Source organism: Scyliorhinus canicula, chromosome 7 (genome assembly GCF_902713615.1).
Source record: "Scyliorhinus canicula chromosome 7, sScyCan1.1, whole genome shotgun sequence".
Classification (NCBI taxonomy): Eukaryota; Metazoa; Chordata; class Chondrichthyes; order Carcharhiniformes; family Scyliorhinidae; genus Scyliorhinus; species Scyliorhinus canicula.
This window is the reverse complement of record NC_052152.1, coordinates 168,742,031-168,766,642: the sequence shown is the minus strand read 5'-3', so window position 1 is coordinate 168,766,642 and position 24,612 is coordinate 168,742,031. Positions and strand designations below refer to the sequence as shown.

The 24,612-nt window shown below is 47.9% G+C and overlaps 1 protein-coding gene across 6 annotated transcripts in view; it reads left to right on the top strand.

Annotated features, from left to right (window-relative positions):
• The window catches only part of LOC119969528 (extracellular sulfatase Sulf-2-like), a 433,021-nt gene that overhangs the window by 302,209 nt on the left and 106,200 nt on the right, over positions 1-24,612 (top strand). For all 6 annotated transcript variants that reach the window (XM_038803237.1, XM_038803240.1, XM_038803243.1 and 3 more), the window contains one exon: positions 6,136-6,287. In XM_038803237.1, coding sequence (XP_038659165.1) covers positions 6,136-6,287 — 152 coding nt within the window. The remainder of the gene's footprint in view (positions 1-6,135; positions 6,288-24,612) is intronic.

Here is a 24,612-nt window from a genome sequence, read left to right as displayed (position 1 = left end):
GATGCAGGTACGGGAATCGGACCGTGCTGCTGGCCAGCCTTGGTCTGCTTTAAAGGCCAGCGATTTAGCCCTGTGTGCTAAACCAGCCCCTAAAATGAAATGAAATGAAATGAAAATCACTTATTGTCAACCTACTACTTTCTTGCAAGTAAAGTTCTCTTCAGTCAGCAGGCATTCTTTCCTAGTTGGACCTTTTGCTCTTAAGACAATCCCATCCCTGATCAGGTCATCCTTCAACTGCTCAAACTCACAAGACTCAGCTAGACAACTTGGTGCAGTCACATACAGACCAATATTTTCCCCCGCTTCCTGAGCTCCGGAGTTCAATATGAGGTGATCATGAACAATGAGTGTTGGGGTCAAAGTGGGTCTTCTAGACCTCTCAACTTTCACAAGACTGGCCTTTCAGCTCCAAACGAGGTCTAGAATGCAAAACAGTTTGTAGCACTCTTCTCCAGCACTGATAAGCGAGTTGCTAACTTATTCAGGTTCCTCGTCTAACTCTGTGGCAATTTCATAATTGTGCAATTGAGACTGGAAGGATTTCAATTTATTTTCATATCTCCCTTTATCTCCATAGGAGACAGCACTGGAATATTCAAAGCCATCATGACATCTTGTGGTCAATGTCCTGTACAAAGTTACAGACTGAAGTTTTATTTATTCGCTGCTGTTTTTTTACAGCATCTGGCTTTCAAAATCCGCTTAATTTCAGTTGAATATTCCTGGCACCGTATTCTAAATGGTGGTTGAAATGGCTTCTGCTCTCTTGCGCTTATACACCAAGGATGTCATCCCTTTTTGTGGGCGCACGCATACATGTGTTGTCGTCCTGCAGGTGCAGCTGCAGCAATGGCCACTACTTGCCAATGGCGCTGCTGAGCTGCTGGTCGACTGAAAGACAAGAGCCTGGATTCTCCAATACGATCCACGATCGGGCAGAGAATCCGGCATAATCAAAAAACGGAATTGGCGTCATGGCAACAGTATCAAGGTTCACGTCCCGTGCCAGCGGGAGGATGCACATAGGCGAAGTTGCATCCTGTTAACGGGCTGGGCACCGGATTCTCCACACCTGCCTGATTCTTCAGTCCGCTGGGTCGGAATTCATGTGGGCATGGATTGGTGCAGGTACTGGTCAGCGTGGTCCTGGTGCAGTGACCTTGCAGTGGGCCAAGGGGGTAAGTCTTTAAGGTGGGTGGGACAGTGATTCAGCTTTTGCCGCTGCTACCAGCACGAGCGCAAATCAGAGGCGATTCATCTCCGGTGAGAGAACAGGGGGCTTTTGAGCCTAAGTGTGGAGGATCTGTGGCGTTTTATGTCAAAAAAGTTAGCACCAACCCCTCACCGATCCTGCGACCGATGAGCAGCCGTGCCACGTAAAACTCCCGGCTCCCATGATAAAAACAGTTGGAGAATGACCGGGTCCGTGGCCGCGCATACGCACGGCGCCGACCTGCAGCAGTCATGCAGCGAATCATGGTGCCAGCCTTACACAGACCCGACCTGCCAGATAGTACTCCCCTGGCCAACCCCCACCAGTACCCCCAGCCCCCGCGGAAGCCCCCCGGCCAACAGCACGGTTCCAGCCAAACTGCTGGTGGAAGTTCCCGAACGCTGAGACCACACGTCAACCGCGCGGTAGGGAACTCGGCCCATCGGGGCGGGCCTTCAGGTGATGTGCTAACCCTGTCCCAACAGCGTGCGGTGCGCGACGCAATGACTCCACTTTGGAGGGGGTGGAGGATATAAAACCTGTGACAAACAGGCGCCGCCCCCTCGATTTCGGCGTAGGAAGGGGTTCCCCGCCCGATCACCGATTATGAAATCGGCGTTGGGAACGGTGAATCCCGCCCATAGTCTCCCAAATGGAGAATCCAACCTAAGTTCTTCGGGCCGCACACCTTATAAGGGGTAACAATCCCAGCGGCAGTCACATAATTGGTGCCACAGTTAAAATTTAGCTATGGATTCGACCATCTGCCAAAGCAAGATGGCCTCAGCCCCAGCAGCGGGAATGCTGTCCCCTCTGAAATTCAGGCCTAAAATTTATTAGAAAGTAAATATTTTAGCAGCAGCAGCTGGTGAAAATAAAATTCCTAATAGTTTTTAAAAGGTGAGTGGATAAGTAGTTCAGAAAGTAAGCTTTTATTACGGATGGGAAAAGGGAATGTTAATGGCACTAAGTCGGGTAACTCTTTCAGAAAGTTAATCTGACAATGAGGGCCCAAAATCATATTCTGTTCATGTTCTATGACTCTGCTTTCTTTTAAATTACAAACCACCTGTGGTTTTAATGGAATTAGGATCTGGGCTCCATCTCTAATCAAGAATCTGTTTCCAATTAAGTTGTTCACAAAACCTACAGTTTATTTTTGGCATGCACACAAAAACAATCAAGGCTACATTTTGATATCAACCAGTGAGGTCAGCGTGCACCACATGTGAAAACCGTCCACAGTACATATCCTGTCTAACGGGCAGAAATTTTCACTTTGCACCACATAAGATTAGCGTTCAGTTCATATGGAAGATAATGCTGATGATATCTTCGCATTTATGTTTCCATTCAACCATGCCATGTAACATACACTCTTCTAAATATTGAAAATAATTTAATATACAACCTGAGACACAAAAAGGGTAAATATTTTGACAGCTACAGAAAAATTAGGTACTCCCAGGTGAAATTCCTCAGAAAGAGAAAATAGACTGCCTTTAATGAACAGGAAACCAGCAAGTTTACAGTGAGGCTGCAGGATTTTTGACTAGCTTTGTCCACTCTTTAGCCGTTAGTGGATTGGAGCTAATGGTTTTTGCATTATTTTAGTGTTCAAGTTATAACCCCACGTATGCATACAGTTCTAGAAATTTGGGCTCCCAGGATTGACATGTTTTTAAAATTTTCAACTCTCGCAGTAAGGATCTGACAGGAGCCCGACTATTAATAGCCTGTAGCTTCCTTAGAGTGACAGTCTCCGGCATGCTGTCCATGCTGCAATGCCAAATCCCCTGTCTCGCCGAACCTTCCTCACTCTGGCTGGCTGATCCCGGCTGCATCGGTGTGGAGTAACTGGGGCGCAGAGCGGTTCAAAATGTCCCCTTCGTACGGCACTAGCTGTTTCTAAAGGGACAATTAAAAGATAAGTGGTTCAGACATTGAGTCAGTGAGGGGAGGTGGGGCTCAGGTCAGGGTGGGGGTATTGGATCTGCTGTTCGAACTGGGGGGGGTCTTTCGTGGGGGTGTGTTCGGGTCAGGGGTGGGTCAGACTGGGAGAAGGGGATTGGGGTCAGGTTGGGGGTTGGTGTCAGATAGGGTTGTACCTGGAGAGGGGGCTGTGTCAGGTCAGGTTGGGTCGGAACAAGAGGAGGGGGGGGAAGGTTGAGTCAGACTGTGCCAGACAGGGGATGGAGGGTGTTGGACTGGCAGTGGGGTCACACCAGAGGGGACGGTCAAACCAGCAGTGGGGGGGTTATGGCTGGATCAGATTGGGGTGGGGGGGTCGGGCCGGATGTTCCGGTGGTGTCAGACTGGATCGGACGGGCAGAGGGTTTGGACCAAAAGGTGGGGGGGGGGGGGGGGAGGAGTCAGACAGTGGGGGTGCGGAGGGAGGGTAGAGGTCGGTGTAAGACTGGATCAGACCGGGCGGGTCAATCGGCGAGTGGGGGCGAGGAAATCATACTGGAGAGCAGGTTTCGACTGGAGAGGGGGTGGGGTAGTGAGTCCGGAGCAGGAAGCGGTGTCGGGTCAGATCGGGGCATGTCGGATTGAGGAAGACTGGGGGGCGGGTGCGGGCAGGTAGTTGGGGGGGGGGGGGGGATGCAGTGGGTCTCCTAGGGGATCATGTGTGCATGGGGTGTCTGGTGCAATGCTGTGTTTAGGTGTTTAAATAGTTGAAAGTGATTTGTTTTTTCCTCTAACTGATGTAAAACTGGCACAACCATCGGAAGTTATCGATTTGAATCGCTTTGTCGGATGGTTCCCAGTCCAGCGCAGTTGTCCTAAGGAAGTTGGCATTTCTGTGGGAACTTCCCAGAGGGATTCCTGAGCGCATCATTGTGGATCTCCCCCCCCCAATGCGACACGGGGGAGCCGAAAGTTATAAGCCCTTACTGATGTCCAACTTGTCTTATAATAATTTTGACCGGTAATACAAAACCACTAACTACACAACCACCATTTTACTACTCATTTTTGTTTCTGTTTTATGACCAGTTTCATTTCAAAATAATATATCCTATATTGAATTGTTAATGATTTATCTTTAATATCTAATTTTGAATGCTTTTTCTAACGTCATTTGCTCTACTTTCAGTAATATTAGCTGTGTTGAAGTAACAAGGCTCATATTTTGTCCAAGTGTGTCTCCAGTATTGGGGCGGGTGGGGGAGAGAAATTGCATTGGGAGCTGGCCATTTTGATGGCTCTCTAATCATCGTAAGTTCCAGCTTTGCTCCACCAAAAATGATAACGGACATTGAACACAACCTCTCAATCTGCACAGGATTGCTGAGTCAATAGAAACTGCCGAGAAATCTGGCATTTCTGCTGGATGCATCCTCCTCCCCTGTACGTTAATATAGAAATCCTTTGCAAAGGTGTCAGAACACAAAGTAATAAAAATAAGTACTAATATAAACCTACTTGGACCAACTTCCCCCTTCAATACTCCATTGAAGTGTCAACCAAGATTATGTGTTCTAGTTTCTGGAATGGCCATTGAAGACACATCCTTTGACTTCGAGAGGATACTGATAAGATTAAACCAAGAGTAATGCCGAAATTGCCATGATTAATGAATTATTTGTTTCCAAATTATGATTCATTACTCGGGTTGTAAATATTAAACACCAGGCTTCTTAGGCAGCACCTTCCAAACCCACGACCACTTCCATCTAGAAGTACAAGGGCAGCAGATACCTAGGAACACCAAAACCTGGAAGTTCCCCTCCTAGCCACTCACCATCCTGACTTGGAAATATATCGCTGCTCCTTCACTGTCTCTGGGCCAAAATCCTGGAACCTCCTTGTCAACAGCACTGTGGGTGTACCTACACCACATGGACTGCAACGATTCAAGAAGGCAGCTCACCATCACCTTCTCAAGGGCACTTAGGGATGGGCAACAAATGCTAGCCTAGCCCAGTGAAGCCCACATGCCGTAGAAATTATTTAAAAATAATTCAGGATTTGAAGAGTGAAGATTGGCTATCTCTCATTTGGTGACCTATTGATTTCACACCTCATATTTTCTGTTCTCTGCAAAGAGGCAGAATGATGGTGAAGCACTTCTCTCAAGCTAGGGGGAGAGATTACTGTCCTAATCAAACAGAGGGTAAAGTTCCATGAACCACCATTGTGGCACTCCTATTCAAAATCTGCTTGTTTGTGCCCTCTAGCACCAGCCCTTCCAAACTATGTAAGGTTAGGAGATGGCACCCAATTTGCTGGTGCAAACATTGCACAATTATATGCACATGTTGTGCACTCACCAGGCCCAATCTGCTAATAAATTAGCATTCGGTCCAGCCTCTAGACTCCTCCACCTCCCAAAACACAGAAATTGGGTTCCAACGATAATTCATTGTAAACGAGTCGAATCGACAAATTAACCATTTAAAAGAAAAAGTTCCCTTTCCAATCCTGGTGTGGACCACTCCCTCACCAGCCGACAATTCCCTCCCACCCAGTGGTCATCAATCAGGCTACTGGGATCCTCCAACTTTAAGCTCGACCCTTAAGTAGCCAAGGCATGAGAGTGCTTAATGTAGGGAAACCCCAACTGAAAATCTCAAGGCCATCCTAGAAACTAGATCATTTGACATGTTCCCAGACTGGTTTGAGATAATTCCAGCAAGTCCGGCTAAATTTATCCCAAGCCAGGGCAGGCCCACCAAGGAATTTCTGCTCTATTAGGTCAACTGCATACACCCACTAGCAGCTGGTTACCGCATGACGTTTACAGAGACTTCGGAATAGCTCATGACCTTAAACTATTGATGCAGATCTCTGAAAATGAACAGATTGACAACCTACAGTTTGCTAATCTGTTAATGGGAGCTGTTGAATACAACATGTCAAATTCCAAGCTGTTGGAACCAGATGAAATTTAATTTCCTCCTTTTGTATTACAGCTTTCTTTGGGAAGTATCTGAATGAGTACAATGGCAGCTACATTCCACCTGGTTGGCGTGAGTGGGTTGGATTAGTAAAGAATTCTCGGTTTTACAATTACACGCTCAATAGAAACGGTGTAAAAGAGAAGCATGGATTTGACTACTCAAAGGTACTTGTCAATGCATTTTTGTTGTGTTCCAGCAACAACTTACAGACAATGATTGGCTCAGTTGTGCACCATGTACAAAAAGAATAGTTCTGCTAAATATTGCATTGTTATTTAAAGTTGTTGTACACCACAGCCATTTCACAAGCGTGTAAGTTTATGTTATCAATGTAATTAATTAATTAATTCCAACTTGAAATTTGTTGAAAGTACTATACAATTTATAGCATTCAGTATTTCCAGCTAGATTCTCAAACAAATACTCGGATTAATGTCATTGTTTGAAAATTAACTGCATTTCACATGTACTAACCAGGGCCGAGTCTGCTTAGCTTCCGAGATCAAATAAGATTTGGCGTTTTCAGACTACTATGGCCGTATGACTGAATTTCACATGTAGGTCACTGTACCTTCCTGCAGTGCAGAAGGAGGCCATTCTGTCCATCAAGTCTGTACCGACCCTCCAAACGATCATCCTACCCAGGCCCACTTCCCCGCCCTATCCCTGTGAGCTAATCTCTACATCCCTGGACACTAAAGAGCAATTTCGCCTGGCCAAACAACCTAACCTGCACATCTTTGGACTGTGGGAGGAAACCTGAGCGCCCCCTCCCTCCACGTGAGGACATCCCACTATGGGGTCCCTGGGGGCCTCCCTCTTTGCGCTCCCTTAGAGCCCCTGTCACTGCCCAACTTCCCAAAGGCCCTTACTTACCTGCCATGCATCCCTACCCTTCATACCGCCCCCAACCTCCTTTCATGGGCATGGCCCCGCCACAGGCCCTGACTCTTGACAGTGCCACCCTGGCACCTGGGCACCAACGCACGTTGGCTGTGCCAGCCATGCAGTGCCAAGGTGCCTGCATTCCAGGGGGAGGGCCAGAGGGTCACTCTGCACTACCCCGACACCCAGAGGCCTCCAATGGCCTGGGAAGCCCTCCGCCCCCGTGTTCCGTTCCACCTGACCCAGAGGCCCAGATCTACCCAGATCCTGTGAGGTACAAAGGCTGCCGTGAAGCCCTCAGGAGGCCTCTCCCGGGACCTACCAGCCATGCGCAACACAGCCAGTAGATCTCACCCTTAGATATCTACAATGCGCTCTTCTCCTTATTTGCATTAGAACTGCTGACACTGAGCCACAAATATCTTTGCAGTTATACAGTGACCGCATTATTAAAGAGAAGAATGAAAAATAAACTGAAATGGGATCAGTGACACCAAAATTTGCGTCAGTGTTACTGTGCTACCTCCGATCCGGAGGTCGGTTTCTCTGAATACAGTGGGACTACATTATTACAAAACCCTCCTTAAGTTCAACACAAGGTTGACTGGAAATAACGTCTGTCTTGTATCTCACTTTATTTGAAATAATAGTCAGGAATGTGTTACTTGTTTTTCCAGATAGGACTGACCAGTGTATTTATCAGGAGTGAAGTCAAAATCAGACTTTCCTTTCAGTAGAGATTCTCTCATTTATCGTTTGCTTTCCCTCCTCACTTAAGTTTGCTTTTTCATTGATTTACTTGCCTAATTACTGCCGTAAGCCTGTGTAATGTGAACAAAATGGGCTGATATAGCCATAAGATTGGAAACAGCAATACTGCACAAGGCCAAATTTCTTGGCAATTACTCAAAAGATGCAAAAACAGTTTGGATAATAGCTTCTCTGCATTATTTAAATAATGCTATCTTAACCCAAGAGGAGATCTTAATCTAGTCAGTGGGGTGGGGGGGGGGAACCCCCAGGCACATCTCTCATTTGCAAATTCATAAACATGAAGTAATGAACATTTGTATACTCTTGTATCATTTATGCGCACAGTACTTGCTCAGCACGTTTATACAGTCCACACAGTTACAGTTTCTACTTTACTGCACAGAAAGACGTCTTAAATTCCATAGATTTCACACCTTTTGAAAGAAATGATCATCATGATTTTCTTTTATTCTCACCATTTTGAAGCTGCTCATATTTAGACTCCAGAACAATGAGCGGAGTTTTGCGAGAAAATTGTGAAGGGTTATTTTCAGCGAGAAAATCAGTGCAATTCCCACCGGCCCTGCGGCGTGATCTGGACTGCAATTTTCAGGCACTTAGAAAATTTCTTTTCCCCATGTGAACAAACTACGCCTGAGGCACAGAGCGCCTGATTCACCCTCCCTGGGGATCATCTGTTCACTTCAATGAAAGTGCGCTACATTTAAATGGCTCCATGGCACTTGCTCTTATTCCAGCGAGGGGGGTTGCAGTGAGAAAATCAGCTCCTAGATTTATAGAGGCCCTCAGCCATTTGCTTGATGCCGTAGAGGAGAGGCAGGCTACAACATACCCTCGAGCTGGCAGGAGATCCTCCAGCAAGGTGATGTATCCCACCAGGAGACGTAGCAGACTGGTCAATGCCAGCAGCCTGACCAAGAGGACGGGTGTACAGAGCAGGGGCGGGATTCTCCCCTACCCGGCGTGACGGAGGGTCCCGGCGTAGGGGAGTGGCACCAACCACTCAGGGGTTGGGCCTCCCCAAAGGTGGGGAATTCTCCGCACCTTTGGGGGCCAGCCCCGCGCTGGAGCGGTTGGCACCAGAAGACTGGCGCAAAAAACCGGCGCCCCCGGCAGCGGGGCTCGCCGAAAGGCTTTCGCCGGTCGGCGCATGCGCCGGCGGTGACGTCAGCGGCCAGCTGCCGCTGACGTCACCACCGGCCAGCTGCCGTTGACGTCACCACCAGCGCATGCGCGATGTGGGTTTCTCTTCCGCTTCCGCCATGGCGGAGGCCGTGGCGGCCGCGGAAGAGAAAGAGTGCACCCAAGGCACTGGCCCGGAGTCTGAGCGGGGGGCCCCGATCGCGGGCCTGGCCACCATGGGGGCACCCCCCGGGGTCCGATCGCCCCCCGCCCCCCCCCCCCCCAGGACCCCGGGGGCCCGCTCATGCCGCCGATCCCGCCGCCACCAAAGGTGGTTCAAACCTCGGCGGCGGGAGAGGCCTTCCAGCGGCAGGACTTCGGCCCATCGCGGGCCGGAGAATCGCCACAAGGGCCTTGCCGATCGGAGTGGCGTGATTCCCGATGCCGCCACCTCCCGGATGGCGGAGAATCTCTGCCACGAAGGGGGCCGGATTTTCAGCGGCCCTAGGCGATTCTCCGACCCTGCTGGGGGTCGGAGAATTTCGCCCCAGAAAAGAGATGGACGACCGATCCGATTAATCAGGGTAAGTGCTCCCTGTCTCCTCCCTCCACTCCTTTCTACCATCATTGCTCGGAATGTCACCTCGATCAAAAACGCTGCCACCTTGCAGGGCCAAAGCATCCTCAAGCCCCCCTCCGCGGCACTCCTCACCAGAATCCCTCCCTGCTTAGGTGCAGTACCCATACATGCCAGGTATTATCAACCTCTGATGCACCAGGCATCCAGCTCAAACTTGCCGACAACCACTGTGAGTGAGAAAAAAAGGGTGGTGGGCTGCTGACTCTGTACAAGGAGAGAGCCATGGAGCTCGCAGAGCAGGAACAGGCCTGCACTGAGAGAGAGGTGGGCCTGCTAGAAAACAATAAGGATCCACTGCACCTTCATCCAGATGACCTAACGGAAGTGCGTTCTGTGTAGTCCAAACCCTTGACTAGGCTATGTGTTAAAACCATGTCCCTTGCCTTGCAGGAACATCCACCAAAGAGTCTGGCAAGTCCACCAGCAGTCTCTTACCACCCACCCTTGAAACCACCTTGGAGGAAATCTCTGAGGACGTGGATGAAGCGTCACAGCTATCATCCACTCCATCCGCCGTCGCAGAGACACACCCCTCAGTGGGCGGATTTAGTAGGCAGGCCTCTGGGTCACTATTTGGTGAGCACCAAACTGATTCTGATGCACAGCAGGTGGAGGATCCCGTAACTCAATCGTGCCCCAACCAGATGCTGTGCTTCTGGATATGTTCGTCCCTCAACTGCTGGAGATGCAAAGGCAGGGCTGTGTCTACAAAGAGGGGGTTTTCAGCGACACTCCTACAACTACAAGGCTGAATGGAGGAGACCCAAAGCCTTCTGTTGCAGAAGATGTTGCTGGCAATGGGTGGCTCCCAGACCAACACTGCAAGGGTGGTGTCCACTGTGGAAAGCATGGGCAAGAGGTCTGATTCATGACGGTGATACTACAAAGCACGGCTGAGGTGATCAACATCATGGTGCAGACAATGACGGGCCTCCAGACTGGCAGCGGCAGATGATGTTGAGGCTCCTGGAGCTCATTCCAGTTGCTCCTCCACCCCAGAGTAACTCAGGGGCCCACAAGCACATGGGCAGAGAAGGATCCGTTGGAGCATATTCCAGGGGCTTTCATCCAGGAGACCCTTGAAGAGCCCAGCCAATCTCACCGCCCCCCCCCCCCCCCCCCCCCCCCCCACTTACTGACTGGCATAACACAGGAATTGCCAGCAGGACATGAGGGAGCGGGGGGGGGGGGGGGGGGCAACCCAACCCAACCCAACCCAACCCAACCCAACCCAACCCAACCCAACCCAACGGTAATCTGGGATACTTCATGTACCAGTCCTCCAGTGGGCTCATGTCAAGGGCATCTCAGGCAGCAGGGCATGGAAGACAGCAGGCTGCTTCCACCCATGTGCATCATGGGAATGTACCCAGATGTAATGGGAGGGTTTGCAAGTGTAAGGAATTGTATAATAATAATAATAGAAGCACAGTGTGGGCATGGGTGAAGTTGGGCACAGGCAGTTGGTGGTCATTATCACTTGTAACATCGGCACATGTCACTGAATTAAATAGTATTGTTGCTCACCACCTTACCACCTTAACCCTCCCCCCAGTGGCGTGGCGCTTGTCCCCATCAAGACTCTGTTATTATCACATGGTCTCCATGCCTGCAAGGTGGTTCGGCCCTCTCAGTGTGATTGTTTCATTTACAGTGACATGACTCGGGCATGTTTCAGTGATCCCTAGACCCTTGCCCCATTCCCCCACTAGTGTAAAGGGACAAAGGAGTGTAGCGGTGAACCTCACTCAGACATGAGCCAGGGAGTCAGTGTGCTGACAGCAGACAGATCGGAGTCAGACAGAGGCTGTAGCTGAGGAGCATCATAGACCATTCCTCACAGCGAGTATTCATCACCTTCCTGCATCGGCCGGGCAGCTGGCACTCAAATACACCCCAGCACCAACACCCTGATGAGTTAGACATCTGCAACCTTCAACCCCTGGTCGCAAAGTGCTCATGACACCCTGGGATTGGCGGGGTGGGGTGGAGGTTGGTGTAGTACTGTGGTCCTACTCCATAAAGCGGGAGGCAATGAGGGCATCCCTAACTCTCCTGCACATGTGAACCCTCGCTCCTGATCTCTATCCACCGGATCCTCAGTGACCTCCCCCTTGACTCTGACAAGTCACTGCTCGAGGCCTTCATCAAGAAGTTCGTCATCCTGCTTTAGAGCTAGGTTATGTAGGGCACAGCAGACCAGCATGATGCATGAGAGCCCTCTGGAGGCCTCAACAGGCATGCCGAGGCAGTGGAAGCACATCTTAAGGAGGCTGATGCACTGCTGTAACACAGACCAGATGGCACTGACTGCCTTGTTATATCGGGCCTGTGGTAGTCACCACTGATGTATCTACTGCATATATATGTTATTTACGGTAAGGCCCCTGTACTACAGGTACGGGGGTAGATCCCTGCCTGCTGGCTCTGCCCAGTAAGCGGAGTATAAATATGTGTGCTCCCCGTACAGCAGCCATTTCATCAGCTGCTGTCGGAGGCCACACATCTCTGTGTAATAAAGCCTCAATAACATTCTACTCTCATCTCGTCGTAATTGATAGTGCATCAGGGCCTCTGCTGCAGTCTCTGGCCTCTGCACTGACATCATCAGCCAGGACCTCAGGGGATATGCAAAATGGGGTGACCCTCAAAATGCCAGGGATATGCGATTGGCAGAGGATGTAACTGTCATGCACACTCACTGGAAAACGTGCACACACATGCATTATCCACGTCTGGTGGTCACACACTGGCTGCACATTGAAGGAGTTCACGAAGGGGTCTCCCTGATGCCACGGGGCCCGAAGAGTAACATGGGTGCAGTAGAACACCTCTGGCACCTGTGGCAGGCCAGCTATGTTACTGAAGCCTGTAGCCATCTCAACTGGCTCGGCCTGGTCCAGGGCAAAATAAATAAAGTCCAACGCCCTTGCATAGAGACAGATGCACTTATGGGTGGATGTCTGTAAAATGACACACAAGTCACCCGTGGAGCACCTGGAATGACCCCATGGTGTAAAATCTGAAGGCTACCTTGAGCTTTATGGCCACAGGGAGCTGGTGTTCTCCACTGCTACATGGCACTAAGTCGGCAAGGATGCGGCACAGGTACCGCACAGTCTTCCTGGTGAGGCAAAGTCTTCTATGTTGCTTGTTGTCCGACAACTCCATGAAGGACACTCGGGTTCGGTACTCCCTCGGTCTCCTCCTGCACCTCCCTGCGCCATGAATGGCTGGTACGACCTCCGGCCCCTGAGCTGCCCTGTGCCCCCAGGTGTGCTGCAAATGGGTCTTGACTGGGTGCTGCTGCTCATTGTTGCTGGAATCTGTGCTCGCACACTACTGAAATAAGTAGAATAGCCAGTTCCACTGGCTCCGATATTGATAGGTTACCTGTGAGGGATGGCGAATGAGACTGTCGGGTTGGTATTGCTGCCAAATAACATCAGTACCTCTCCTGACCTATTGTCTTCCAGGACCTGGAAGCATCCAGTCCCAGACCTTATTTGGTGACTACCACTCACTCGCATCTCCGATGCCCTCTCATCTCCATTACAGAACTGGCCCCAGCCTATGCCCATGCCCAATCAGAGTCACCTTTTGGGCTCCCGTCAGGTTCTCCCCTCCCTTATTCTCTACAACACGAGGGGTTCTGACAAGAGGGTTATATGCTCGCACATACCTAATGGGCTGGATCAACTGGACGGTGCTGTCTGCCTTGGGGACTAATGGATCCTCACGAGCAGGTGTTGGAGTCCAGCATATAGCAAGCCCAGTGTCACTTGATCCCATTCACCCAAGCGTTTAGGCCTGAACCCTGAGTATTCATCCCATTCCTTGAGCTTGAATTATATTAAAAGTTCAACCAATTATTCTAAAAGAAACAAACTGAGGGACAAATTAAAAGGGGCCGGTCCTTAAAGGGGCACTACCCTAAATGAAAGCAAAGAGCAAAGGAAACTTAAAAACATCAAACTAAATGGTGATTAAAAGGGCCAAGAAGGCACACAAGACCCTATGGTTCCCATCAGGCACAGAAGGTCTCGATGGAACCGTGGACACGACATGTTCTCTCTCCAGAGACACAACGGGCCGCGAATGAAGCCACGGCAGAGGGGCAGGCAGTCAGGCTGGACGCCCCCCTTGGTCGCCCGCTGACTAGACCGCCCCAGCACCCCCCCCCCCCCCCCCCCCCCCCCAGGCTTGGCACTGTTCTGCCTTCCCTTTCGGGGTCTCATCCTCCCAGGCCATTAGGCCCACCTCCTTGACTCACATCACACCCAAACCCCCACCCTATGTGAACCACAGTTGCCCCATACCACCATGCCGCAGACATCAAGATCGACCACAGCTCCAGCATTGTTTCAAAGAGAAATGGACCAAATTTGGAGCGAGTTAAGTGGAGTTTACATCTGAGAACTTTCAAACAATACAGACAGCAGACTACACAGCCCTCTCAGAACTTTTAAACAACACAGGCAGCAGACTTCAGGACCACACACACCAACCCCGATCACCATTTTCCATCCCGGACACCTACGGGCACTCCCCCCACCCTCTCCGGAACTGACCAACGGGATGCGTCCTCTTGGAATCCCTGATACTAGCTGGAGACAGTGCTGTTCCCCTCCTTCCTCCCTTTTGGATATCCTGGCGCCTGGCGTGCTTTTAAAAAAATCAGTAGTAATTTGCAGCAGCATGGCATCACGCCTAGTGGATATGAAGATTCAGTGAGGGCTGAAGGTGCGCCGTTAACCACGCAAAGGTAAATTATGAAAGAAAGCTAGCGCAAAACATGAAAAAGGATAACAAAAGCTTCTGTAAGTACATAAAAGGGAAGCGAGTTGCTAAAGTGAATGTTGGCCACTTGGAAGATGAAACCAGAGAGTTAATAGTGGGGTATACAGAAATGGCGGAGATGCTAAATCAATATTTTGTTTCCGTTTTCACGGTGGAGGACACTAGTACCATTCCTATAGGAACGGGTAATTCAGAGGTAATAGAAAGGTTGGAATTCAGCATAATCCGCATTAATAGGGAAACTGTACTCAACAGACTATTGGTATTGAAGGCAGACAAGACCCCAGGGTCTGATGGCCCACATCCTAGGGTGTCAAAGGAAGTGGAGATAGTGGGTCCATTAGTTATAATATTCCAAATTTCCCTGAACACGGGAAAGGTTCTAGTGGATTGAGAAAATGCTAATGTAATGCCCTTATTCAAAAAGGGAGCGGCAGAATGTAGGAAATTACTGACCAGTGGATAATGAGGATCCTGTAGATGTAGTATACACATAAATCACAAGAGGCGATTCTCCGGCCCGCATGGGCCAAGCGGCCGCACGTAAACGGCTGAGTACCGCCGGCGCCGTCCACACCTGGTCGCTGCCGGCGGGTACTCGTCGCGATGGCTTGGGGGGGGGCCTGTGGGGGGGAGGGGGCTCCATTCCCGGGGAGGGGCCTCAGATGGAATAGGCCCGCAAACGGGGCTCACTGATCGGCGGGCCAGCCTCTCTCTTTCCCCCCCCCCCCCCCCCCCCCAGGGCCTACTTCCTTCCACAGCCGTCGCCAGAACCCCGGCGCCATGTTTGTGAGGGGCCGGAGCACTCCGCAAGGTAACCGTGCATGCGCTAGCTGGCGCCGGCTCAACTGCGCATGCACAGGACCAAAGGCGCCGGGTCTTTTACGTGACGCCAGGTCTCTGATGACACGCCAAGGCCCCGCCCCCGTAAACCGCACGACCCCCCTGATGGAACCATCAATTCAGCGAACACGTGTAGTTGGATGTGAACAGAGGCTTTAATACACTTACAACAGAGCCAGCCTATTCGTCGTTGAACTTCAGATGAACTGGCAGGCTGGCTCTAAGGCACTGATCTTTATACATCGGTCCCAGGGGGAGAAGTCCTGGGCGGAGCCAAGGGAGGAGCCCAGTACAAACTCTTGCGTTCTCCCAGAGCGACTCCCCCTGGTGGTCGGATAGTGCAACTGCACTTACAATGGTGGATAGTGAACATATATACACGGAGTTATATTGGCAACTATATACAGCATTGATCTTACAACGGGTAGATAACGAACATATATACATGGAGTGATATTGGCAACTATACATAGTGTGAATCATATTCACCACAGCCCCTACTAGCCCCACTTAGGGGGGAGAATAGGGGTCTGGGAACGGGCGCCGACGCCGGAGTAAAACACTCCAGTTTTTACTCCGGCATCGGCACTTACACTCCCTTTGGGAGAATCCCGCCGAGAGAGTCAGGATGAATGGGTCTTTTTCTGGATGGCAAGATGTAACTAGCGGCGTGCCACAGGGTTCTGTCCTGGGACCTCAGCTACTTACAATCTATATAAATGACTTGGCTCCAAGGATGGAAGCTTCTATAGCCAAATTTGCAGATAACACTAAAATAGGTGGGACAGGAACCTTAAAAATGGATATAGATAGGTTACATTTGTGGGCCAAAATGTGGCAACTGGAGCTTAACGTGGATAAGTGTAAGATTATCCATTGTGGCCCGAAAAATGGAAAGACAACTTATTATCTCAATAGAGACAGACTCTCAATAAGGACAGACTTCGGGGTGCTCCGGTGCAGCGGGATCTTGGGGTCCTTGTGCATGAGTCACAGGAAACTCGCACTACATGCAGGTACAGCAGGTGATAAAGAAAGTGAATGGAAAGTTGGCTTTGAGGAAAGATGTAGTGGCATTGGAGGCAGTTCAGAGGAGATTCACTAGATTGATTCCAGAGATGAGGAGTTTGTCATATGAAGGGAGATTGAGCAGTTCAGGCCGATACTCTCTCGAGTTTAGAAGAATGAGGGGAGTTCAAATTGAGATATATAAGATGATAAAAGTATGGATAAAGTAGACGTGGAGCAGATGCTTCCTCTTGTTGACATTCAAGAACGAGAGGTCATAGTCTCAGAATAAGAGGTAGAAAATTAAATACAGAGATGAGAAAAAACTACTTCTCCCAAAGGGTCGCGAATCTAGAATTCCCTACCCCAGAGTGTGATGCATGCTGGGACAGAGTAAATTTAGAGAGGAGTTAAATAGATTTTTAATTAGTAATGCGTTGAAGGGTGCGGAGAACCGGCAAGACGGTGGAGTTGAGACCATGATGAGATCATCCATGAGCATATTGAATGGTGGAGCAGGCTCGAGAGGCTTAATTGCCTACTCCTGCTCCTAGTCCTCATGTTCCAAAAAATAACTATTCTGTCTAATTCCACCTTCCGGCTCTTCGTCTGTAGCCCTGTAGGTAACACCATCTCAAGCACAAATCTGGTGTTCTTGATCAATAAGGTTCAGGGGTTATGGGGAGAAGGCAGGAGAATGGGGATGAGGAACATATCAACCATGATCGAGTGGTGTGCAGACTCGATGGGCTGAATGGCCTAATTCTGCTCCTATATCTCACGGTCTTATGGATTCAAATTCATGTAAATCAGGTTCGAGCCCTCCCAGGCCACGGTAGAACAGTGGTTAGCACTGTTGCTTCAGAGCGCCAGTGTCCCAGGTTCGATTCCCGCTTGGGTCACTGTCTGAATGGAGTCTGCACGTACTCCCTGTGTCTGCATGGGTTTCTTCCGGGTGCTCCAGTTTCCTCCCATAAGACCTAAAAGACGTGCTTGTTAGGTGAATTGGACATTCTGAATTCTCCCTTTGCGTACCCAAACAGGCGCCGGAGTGTGGCGACTAGGAGCTTTTCACAGTAACTTCATTGCAGTGTTAATGTAAGCCTACTAGTGACAATAATAAAGATTATTCTAATAACTTGCACTGAAAGTAGATATTTTCATCAACCGGTTATTTTGGTATCTGGGTTTCAAGAAGGTTCAGGGCAACACCTTGTGCAGTTGAACTCAAATTCACTGCAGATTCTATCTCCAACAGACTGGTTCTCCCTGCCAACAGTTGGTCCACATGCCTCCTCCAGATGACATCATCCTGGGTATGGACAGGATGTGAGACAGGTGCCACCTGGGCGATGATCGTGACAGGAATACATTTCTCTTCTTAAGAGCAGTTCCCAACCAGAACTTCTTGTCCTTGGCGGAAAATACAATATTTTGCTTTGTTTTCCCGTCATTCGATTTGACCTTGTAGTTTCCTTTGAATGATTTATTTTCTCTTTGGAGATTTTAAGAAGTTGAATGCCAAATGTAATTGTTACTTCATCATCAGTAATGCTGGAGAAATGTTTGTTATTGATTGAGCAGTAATACATGAGTGGGAATTGATTTTGATGCTTGGTCCCTGGTTGCCCATGTATGCTTCGTTGTTTGCATGAAAAGTTCTGCTGGACCTTTCATAGCAGGATGGTGCAGACCTATAATTTTGTATGCCGTTCCCTTGCAGTGCAGGATGTTTTCAAATACTTGAAAGTTGAACTGTGGTTCTTTATTACTCACTAATTGCTCAGGAAATACAAATCTACTGAAGACACCTCCTCACCCCTTGATCGTCTTTTCTGATGAAGTTGACTTCATTATGGTGATTTCTGGCCACTTTGAGCATCTGCGTTGACTGGGAACATGTGTCCTTCAAAAGGTCCAGCATAGTGGATGTACACCTGCTGCCAAGCCTCTTCCAGCCAATGATGTACCAACACTAACAGTGGCAGGTTTTGCACTTCCACCCATGAAGAATACATTCCAGCTTCTCTATTTTTGCATCCATCACCGGCCACCAGAACAGCTCCTCACTATCTCTTTCATTCTCACAATTCCACAATGGCCTTTGTGTAATTTATCCAACACTCACTTTCTCGGTGGAGGCAGAATGATTACTGTGAGTTCCCAAAGAAGATGTCCTGACTGCACACGTAGATACAATCTTCTACTGGAGTACAGTTTCAGGTCAGGTATTGGTTCTGAGGTCTTACCTCTTAGCACCATCTCCATCACTTTGGAGACCATCGGATCACTCCGAGTATACCTCTTATCCTGAAGTCGCAGGTGTATTGTCTACCTGTTCAAAGTCGTCGATACTTTTGCTTGAACCACTTGCCGGTGAACTATTTGGTAGTGGTAAACGAGAAAGCCCATTTACATCACGATGAAAACTTGATTGTCGGTACTTCAAGTGTGTGTAGATGAAAACAGTGTCCATCTCTGCCTTCTGCTTGCTGCCAGTAACGATATTCCTGTATGTGGTCCAAACGTTGTCATCAATGGACGATGATCTGTCAATAGTATGAACTTCCTACCACATAAAAAGTGGTGGAATCTCTTTACTCCAAAGATAATTCCTATGGCTTCTCATTTGATTTCTGAATAGTTACTTTCAGCTTTGTTCAATGTTCTGGATGCAAAAGCAATGGGTTTTGCTTCATCTGACAGTATTATGTGGGTTACCACCACTTCAACACCATAGGGAGATGCATCACACAGTAACACCAGAGGTATGTTTGGACCAAAATGTGTCAGGACTTTAGGTTTGAGCAATGCTTCCTTGGCCTGCATGGATGCATTGTTGCACTGATCCGCCCACTTCTTCTTGTTTTGACACAGCAGGTTATACAATGATTTTAAAATGGTCACCAAATTTGGAGTAAATCTTCCGTAATAGTTGAACAATTTTAAGAAGAATCGCAGCTGGTTAAAGGAGATTTGTGAAGACCCGTGGCTATCCCAAGTATTCAACTGAGGACTGGAAGAAATGGCACTTGTCTTCGCGGACTTTAAATCCGTAGCCCTTTGAAGAGTGGCATCCAGATTCTAAAGAAGTTCTTCTTCGGTTTTGCCAGTAACCAGAATGACATCTAGGTAACACTAGACTCCATTTAGCCCACTCCAGATTTGGTCCATTGCTCTTTGGAACAATGCTGGAGCAGATCTGATACCAAAAGCTAATCTTCAGTACCAAAACAAATCTTTAGAAGTTCTTGTGACTCCTGTTCTATATTCATTTGTAGATATGCCTGGCTTGAGTCGATCTTGCTAAAATGTTGGCCTCCTGTCAATCCTATGAACAGGTTACTGATATGGGTTAAAGAGTATTGTTCCACACACGATACCGGATTTAGAGTGACTTTGGAGTCTCCGCAAATCTGTACGGATCCATCCTTAATAACTGGCACGATTGGTGTAGCCCATTCACTAATGTTGACAGGTTCCAAGACTCCCGTCTTCACTAAGTCAGGCACTACTTTTGGCCTGATAGCATAGGGTACGGACTTTGCCTTCATGCATTTCGCTTGACTCCCTGCTTGAATCTTTCATTTAACGATGATGTATTTCATACTTCCACCTCGCTGTCAAATGCGGTGTTGCATTTCTTGAGAATTTTTGTAAGATCTGATTTTGCAGTCGTCATCAGGTTGACTTTGGCCCAATTTCAAGTCACAGAATGAGGCCCTTCAGCCCATCAGGTCTGCACCAACCATCAGGCACCTATCTACTCCGATCCCATGTCTAGCATTTGGCCCATAGCTTTGTATGCTATGGCATTTCAAGTGCTCAACTACATGCTTCTTAAATATTGTGAGGATTCCCACCACTACCGCCCTTTCAGGCATTGAGTTCCAGATTCCAACCACCCTCTGGGTGAAAAGGCTTTTCCTCACATCCCCACTAAACTTCCTGTCCCTTAACTTAATATCCGTATGACTTCCTAACCACCTTACCTACCTGTCCTGCTGTCTTCAGAGATCTATGGATATGCACACCAAAGGTCCATCTGATCCTCAGTACTTCCTAGGATCCTATCATTAATTTTATATTCCCTTGTCTTGTTAGTCCTCCTAAAATGCAATGCCTCACACTTTTCAGACTCCATTTGCCTATGTTCTGTCCATATAACTAGCCCGCCTAAATCGTCCTGTAATCTAAAGCTTTCCTCCTCACTATTTGCCACACCACCCATTTTTGCGTTATCTATGATCTTACTGATCATACTTACATTCACGTCCAATTTAGTCAAATCTTTTCTAACCCCATTTGACCCACCATTGCCAGATAATTTCCCTTTACTCTCTGTAAAGACAACTCTTCCATCTATCCATTCATTAGTATAGCTACATCAATGTGGCCCTTCAATGGCACCGGTGTATGTCTTCAACACTATTCTTGGAGGTTTCAAGGGAATAGTGTCTGAATTTTTCCTTATAGACAATCCCTGGCACCAGGGGTTTCACCTCCATCCTTACTGGCTGTCCGTCCAGCAGTGGAGCAATCCAGCAATGGCTTGGCAATTCAGTGATAATTCATCCTCAGTCTGCGAAACATCTCATTCCTCTCGACCCTTTCACACCGCATGAACACTTTTACTTTTGTTCTGTTTCCATGCTGCTTTGTTCTGCTCTTGTTTTTTATTATTTTTGCTCATAGCTTGCTTTTCTTCCAGCATGCACACGCAATGTAGCTTCTTTTTTCACAGCTTCTGCATACAATATCATTACACCAGCATTCCACAGCGCACCTGTATGAATTTGAGTTTTGAAACTGAGGCATCAACTCAGCTGACATTTTGTGTATCCGAATACTCAAACTCATTTGCTTTGGCTTTTTTGCTGTCAGCTCCATTGACATAGCAATTTCCATGGCCTTTTTCAGAGTAAGGTTACTCTCAGTTAGCAACCATTTCTGTATTTATGCTGAGCAACATCAACAAGTGGGTTCAATTCCCGTACCAGCTCAGGTTATCCATAAAGGCCCCGCCTTCTGAACCCTGCCCCTTGCCTGAGGTGTGGTGATCCTCAGGTTAAATCACCACCAGTCAGTTTTCTCTTTCAAAGGGAAAAGCAGCCTATGGACTTTTGGGACTATGGCAACTTTCATTGCCTCACTTCTCAGACCACAGACCAGTCTGTCCCAAATTGTGTCATTTAATACATCGCCAAGCTCTCGGTCCTCTTCAAGTTTTTTTTTAATACAGCCATGAATTGCATAATATATTTCCTCTTGATTACGTTTGCAAAATCCGAAAAACTCTGCAATCACTAAAGGCTTTAGTGAATAGTCTGTTTGTTCTATGAAGAAATCTCTATGATTTCTTCATATGTCTTGGTGCCTGACTTCTCTGACTGCACTGAACTTCTGAGGGGATTAAACACCCCCCCCCCCCCCCCACCCCCCACCCCCCATTATGCTCAGGAATGTGGAAACCCTAATATCTTCTGCTATTTTTTAGCTTGCACAAAATAGTTAAACCGTTCCGTATCGGACCGGCTCCATCGCGCCTCATTTTCGTCAAGGGGTCCCACAGGACCAAATATTCCCGCCAATTTATTCCTAATGAAAGTTCCCCGTATGCACACTTGCAATGTGTTTTCAGCAGCTACCTTGCTTATCCCTTTGAAAACAAAACACAACCCAAGCTTTAGCCTGTTTTCTTAACACCCCAGCTCTATATTTGCTTCTGCAATCTCACCTTAATTACCTTTCAGTGTGATCGTCAGTCACTTTCACCGAGCCCATTCTGTCTGGAGCACATGGAGAGCTTTCTTCAAAGTCCTTTTTTCCAACTTTTTTGACAATGTTTCCTCCTACCCGATGGCTGGCAAGTGCTGTTTGATGTCCTTGCCATCCATTTCTGTGCTGTGTTCGCAGGATTGATGCTGGGAGACATGGAAGCCAACGTGCTAAAGGAGCTTTATTGACAAGGGGTGTTCAGTACATGTTAAACCTTTACTCTGCACAGTTGCTCATGCTAGTGATCAGTGACATCACTTTGGGTGACATCATGCATATATCATTATACAATGCTCAGTGCAGCTTCAGTGCTGCTTCTCAGAAATCAATATAAATACACAAGGGCCTGTATTCTCTGATCCAGGTTCCCCCTACACCGCTGCCAGCGAGAACGGAAAATTTGGTGCTCAGCAAAGTAAATTGGGACGAGGATGTAAGGAGGCTACAAAGGGACATAGATAGGTTAAATGAGTGGGCAAAGATCTGACAAATGAAGGATATTTGGGCAACTGTGAAATTGTTCATTTTGGCAGGAAGAATAAAGAAGAAGATTATTTTCTAAATGGTGAGATTGCAAAGCCCTGAGGTGCAGAGGGATCTGATTGGCCTAGTGCATGACTCACAAAAGGATTTTATACCGGTACAGTAATTAATTAGGAATGCTCGGCGCAGGCTGGGAGGGCCGAAGGGCCTGTTCCTGTGCTGTAATTTTCTTTGTTCTAATAGAATGTAATCATTTATTGTGTGGGGAATTGATTACAAAGTAGGGAGGTTATGCTTCAATTGTTCAGGGCATTGGTGAGACCACCTCTGGAGGATTGTGTACAGTATTAGTCTCCTTATTTAAGGAATGATGTAAATGTGTTAGAAACAGTTCAGAGCAGGTTTACGAGACTAATCCCAGGAAAATGTGGATTCTTTTATGAGGAAAGGTTGTACAGATTAGGTTTGTATCCACTAGAGTTTAGAACAGTAAGAGGTGAGTTGCTCAAAACATTTAAGATCCTGCGGGGTATTGACAGGGCAGATGTGTAGAGGGTGTTTCGTCTTGTTAAAAAATCTAGAATTAGGGAGTCACGGTTTAAAAATAAGGGTTAGCTCATTCAGAACATAGAACATACAGTGCAGAAGGAGGCCATTTGGCCCATCGAGTCCGCACCGACCCACTTAAGCCTCACTTCCACCCCATTCCCGTAACCCAACAACCCCTCCGAACCTTTTTGGTCACTAAGGGCAATTTATCATGGCCAATCCACTTAATCTGTCCCTGGGACACTCTCCATGTGGAGTTTGCACATTCTCCCTGTGTCTGCGTGGGTCTCACCCCACGACCCAGAGATGTGCAGGGTAGGTGGATTGGCCATGCAAAATTGCCCCTTAATTGGAAAAAAAAATTGGGGACTTTTTTTAAAAGGCAGCGGAAGCAGAGTCTTTGAATATTGTTACGGCAGAGCTAGATAGATTCTTGAGGGTGAAAGGTTATCGGGGGTAGGCAGGAATGTGGGGTTGAAATTACAATCATATCAGCCATGATCTTATAGAATGGCAGAGCAGGCTGGAGGGGCTGAGTGGCCTACTCCTAATTCATACGTTTGCATTTGTTTATTGAAAAAAAGCTGAAACTTGGTCCAAGACAATAAAGAACATGCTGAGCAAACCCATGGAAACCCTGCACTCAATTTGATGATATGCTATAAATGAAGTGGAGATGCCGGCGTTGGACTGGGGTAAGCACAGTAAGAAGTCTTATAACACCAGGTTAAAGTCCAACATGTTTGTTTCAAACACTAGCTTTCGGAGCACTTCTCCTTCCTCAGGTGGAAAGGAGCAGTGCTCCAAAAGCTCGTGTCTTAAACAAACATGTTGGACTTTAACCTGGTGTTGTAAGACTTCCTACTGTGCTATGAATGAAAGTAGGGTGAGCAATTCCATCAGCAAGCAATAGGCTTGGTGGTGGTGACACACTTCAGATTTTGGTTAAAACATTGAGTTAACATTTAAAATTACCATGCAGTCAATGCATGGATTATTGGGGGGAAATGGCGACTGCTATTCAATACTCTCATTCTACGTGTTGGAAAATGTGGCAGAGCTTCTAGTTGGCTGCATTTCATTTCAGGAAAATCTTGGGCTAATATGAACCATGGAACATCTGGGGAACAGAGTCCTCAAGTCACTCTTCTCTTACTGGTTGATTCAGTCATATATGCAGTGATTATGTTTGTAGAAATTGCTGTGTACATGCCTGTGTGTGAATAAATGTGTCTGAATATAGGAATTTATTGAGGTTATTCAAACATATTCAAATATTAACATTATACCATGAGCTTGGTAGATGGAGTTCTGAGTGCATCTGACAGTAGCTATATTGTGACCATGCAATTGCCCATCAGGTGGTGCATGCATGTATTTCTTAATCAGACTAGATCACAGTTGGCAATTCCATCCACTTCAGGACATTAAAAACTCAATGCTAAATGAATGAAGTACCAGGACTCCCAGCAGATGACCTGAAGCCTTTACAGGGGCAGCAGGGTAGCATGCTGGTTAGCATAAATGCTTCACAGCTCCAGGGTCCCAGGTTCGATTCCCGGCTGGGTCACTTCTGTGTGGAGTCTGCACGTCCTCCCCCTGTGTGC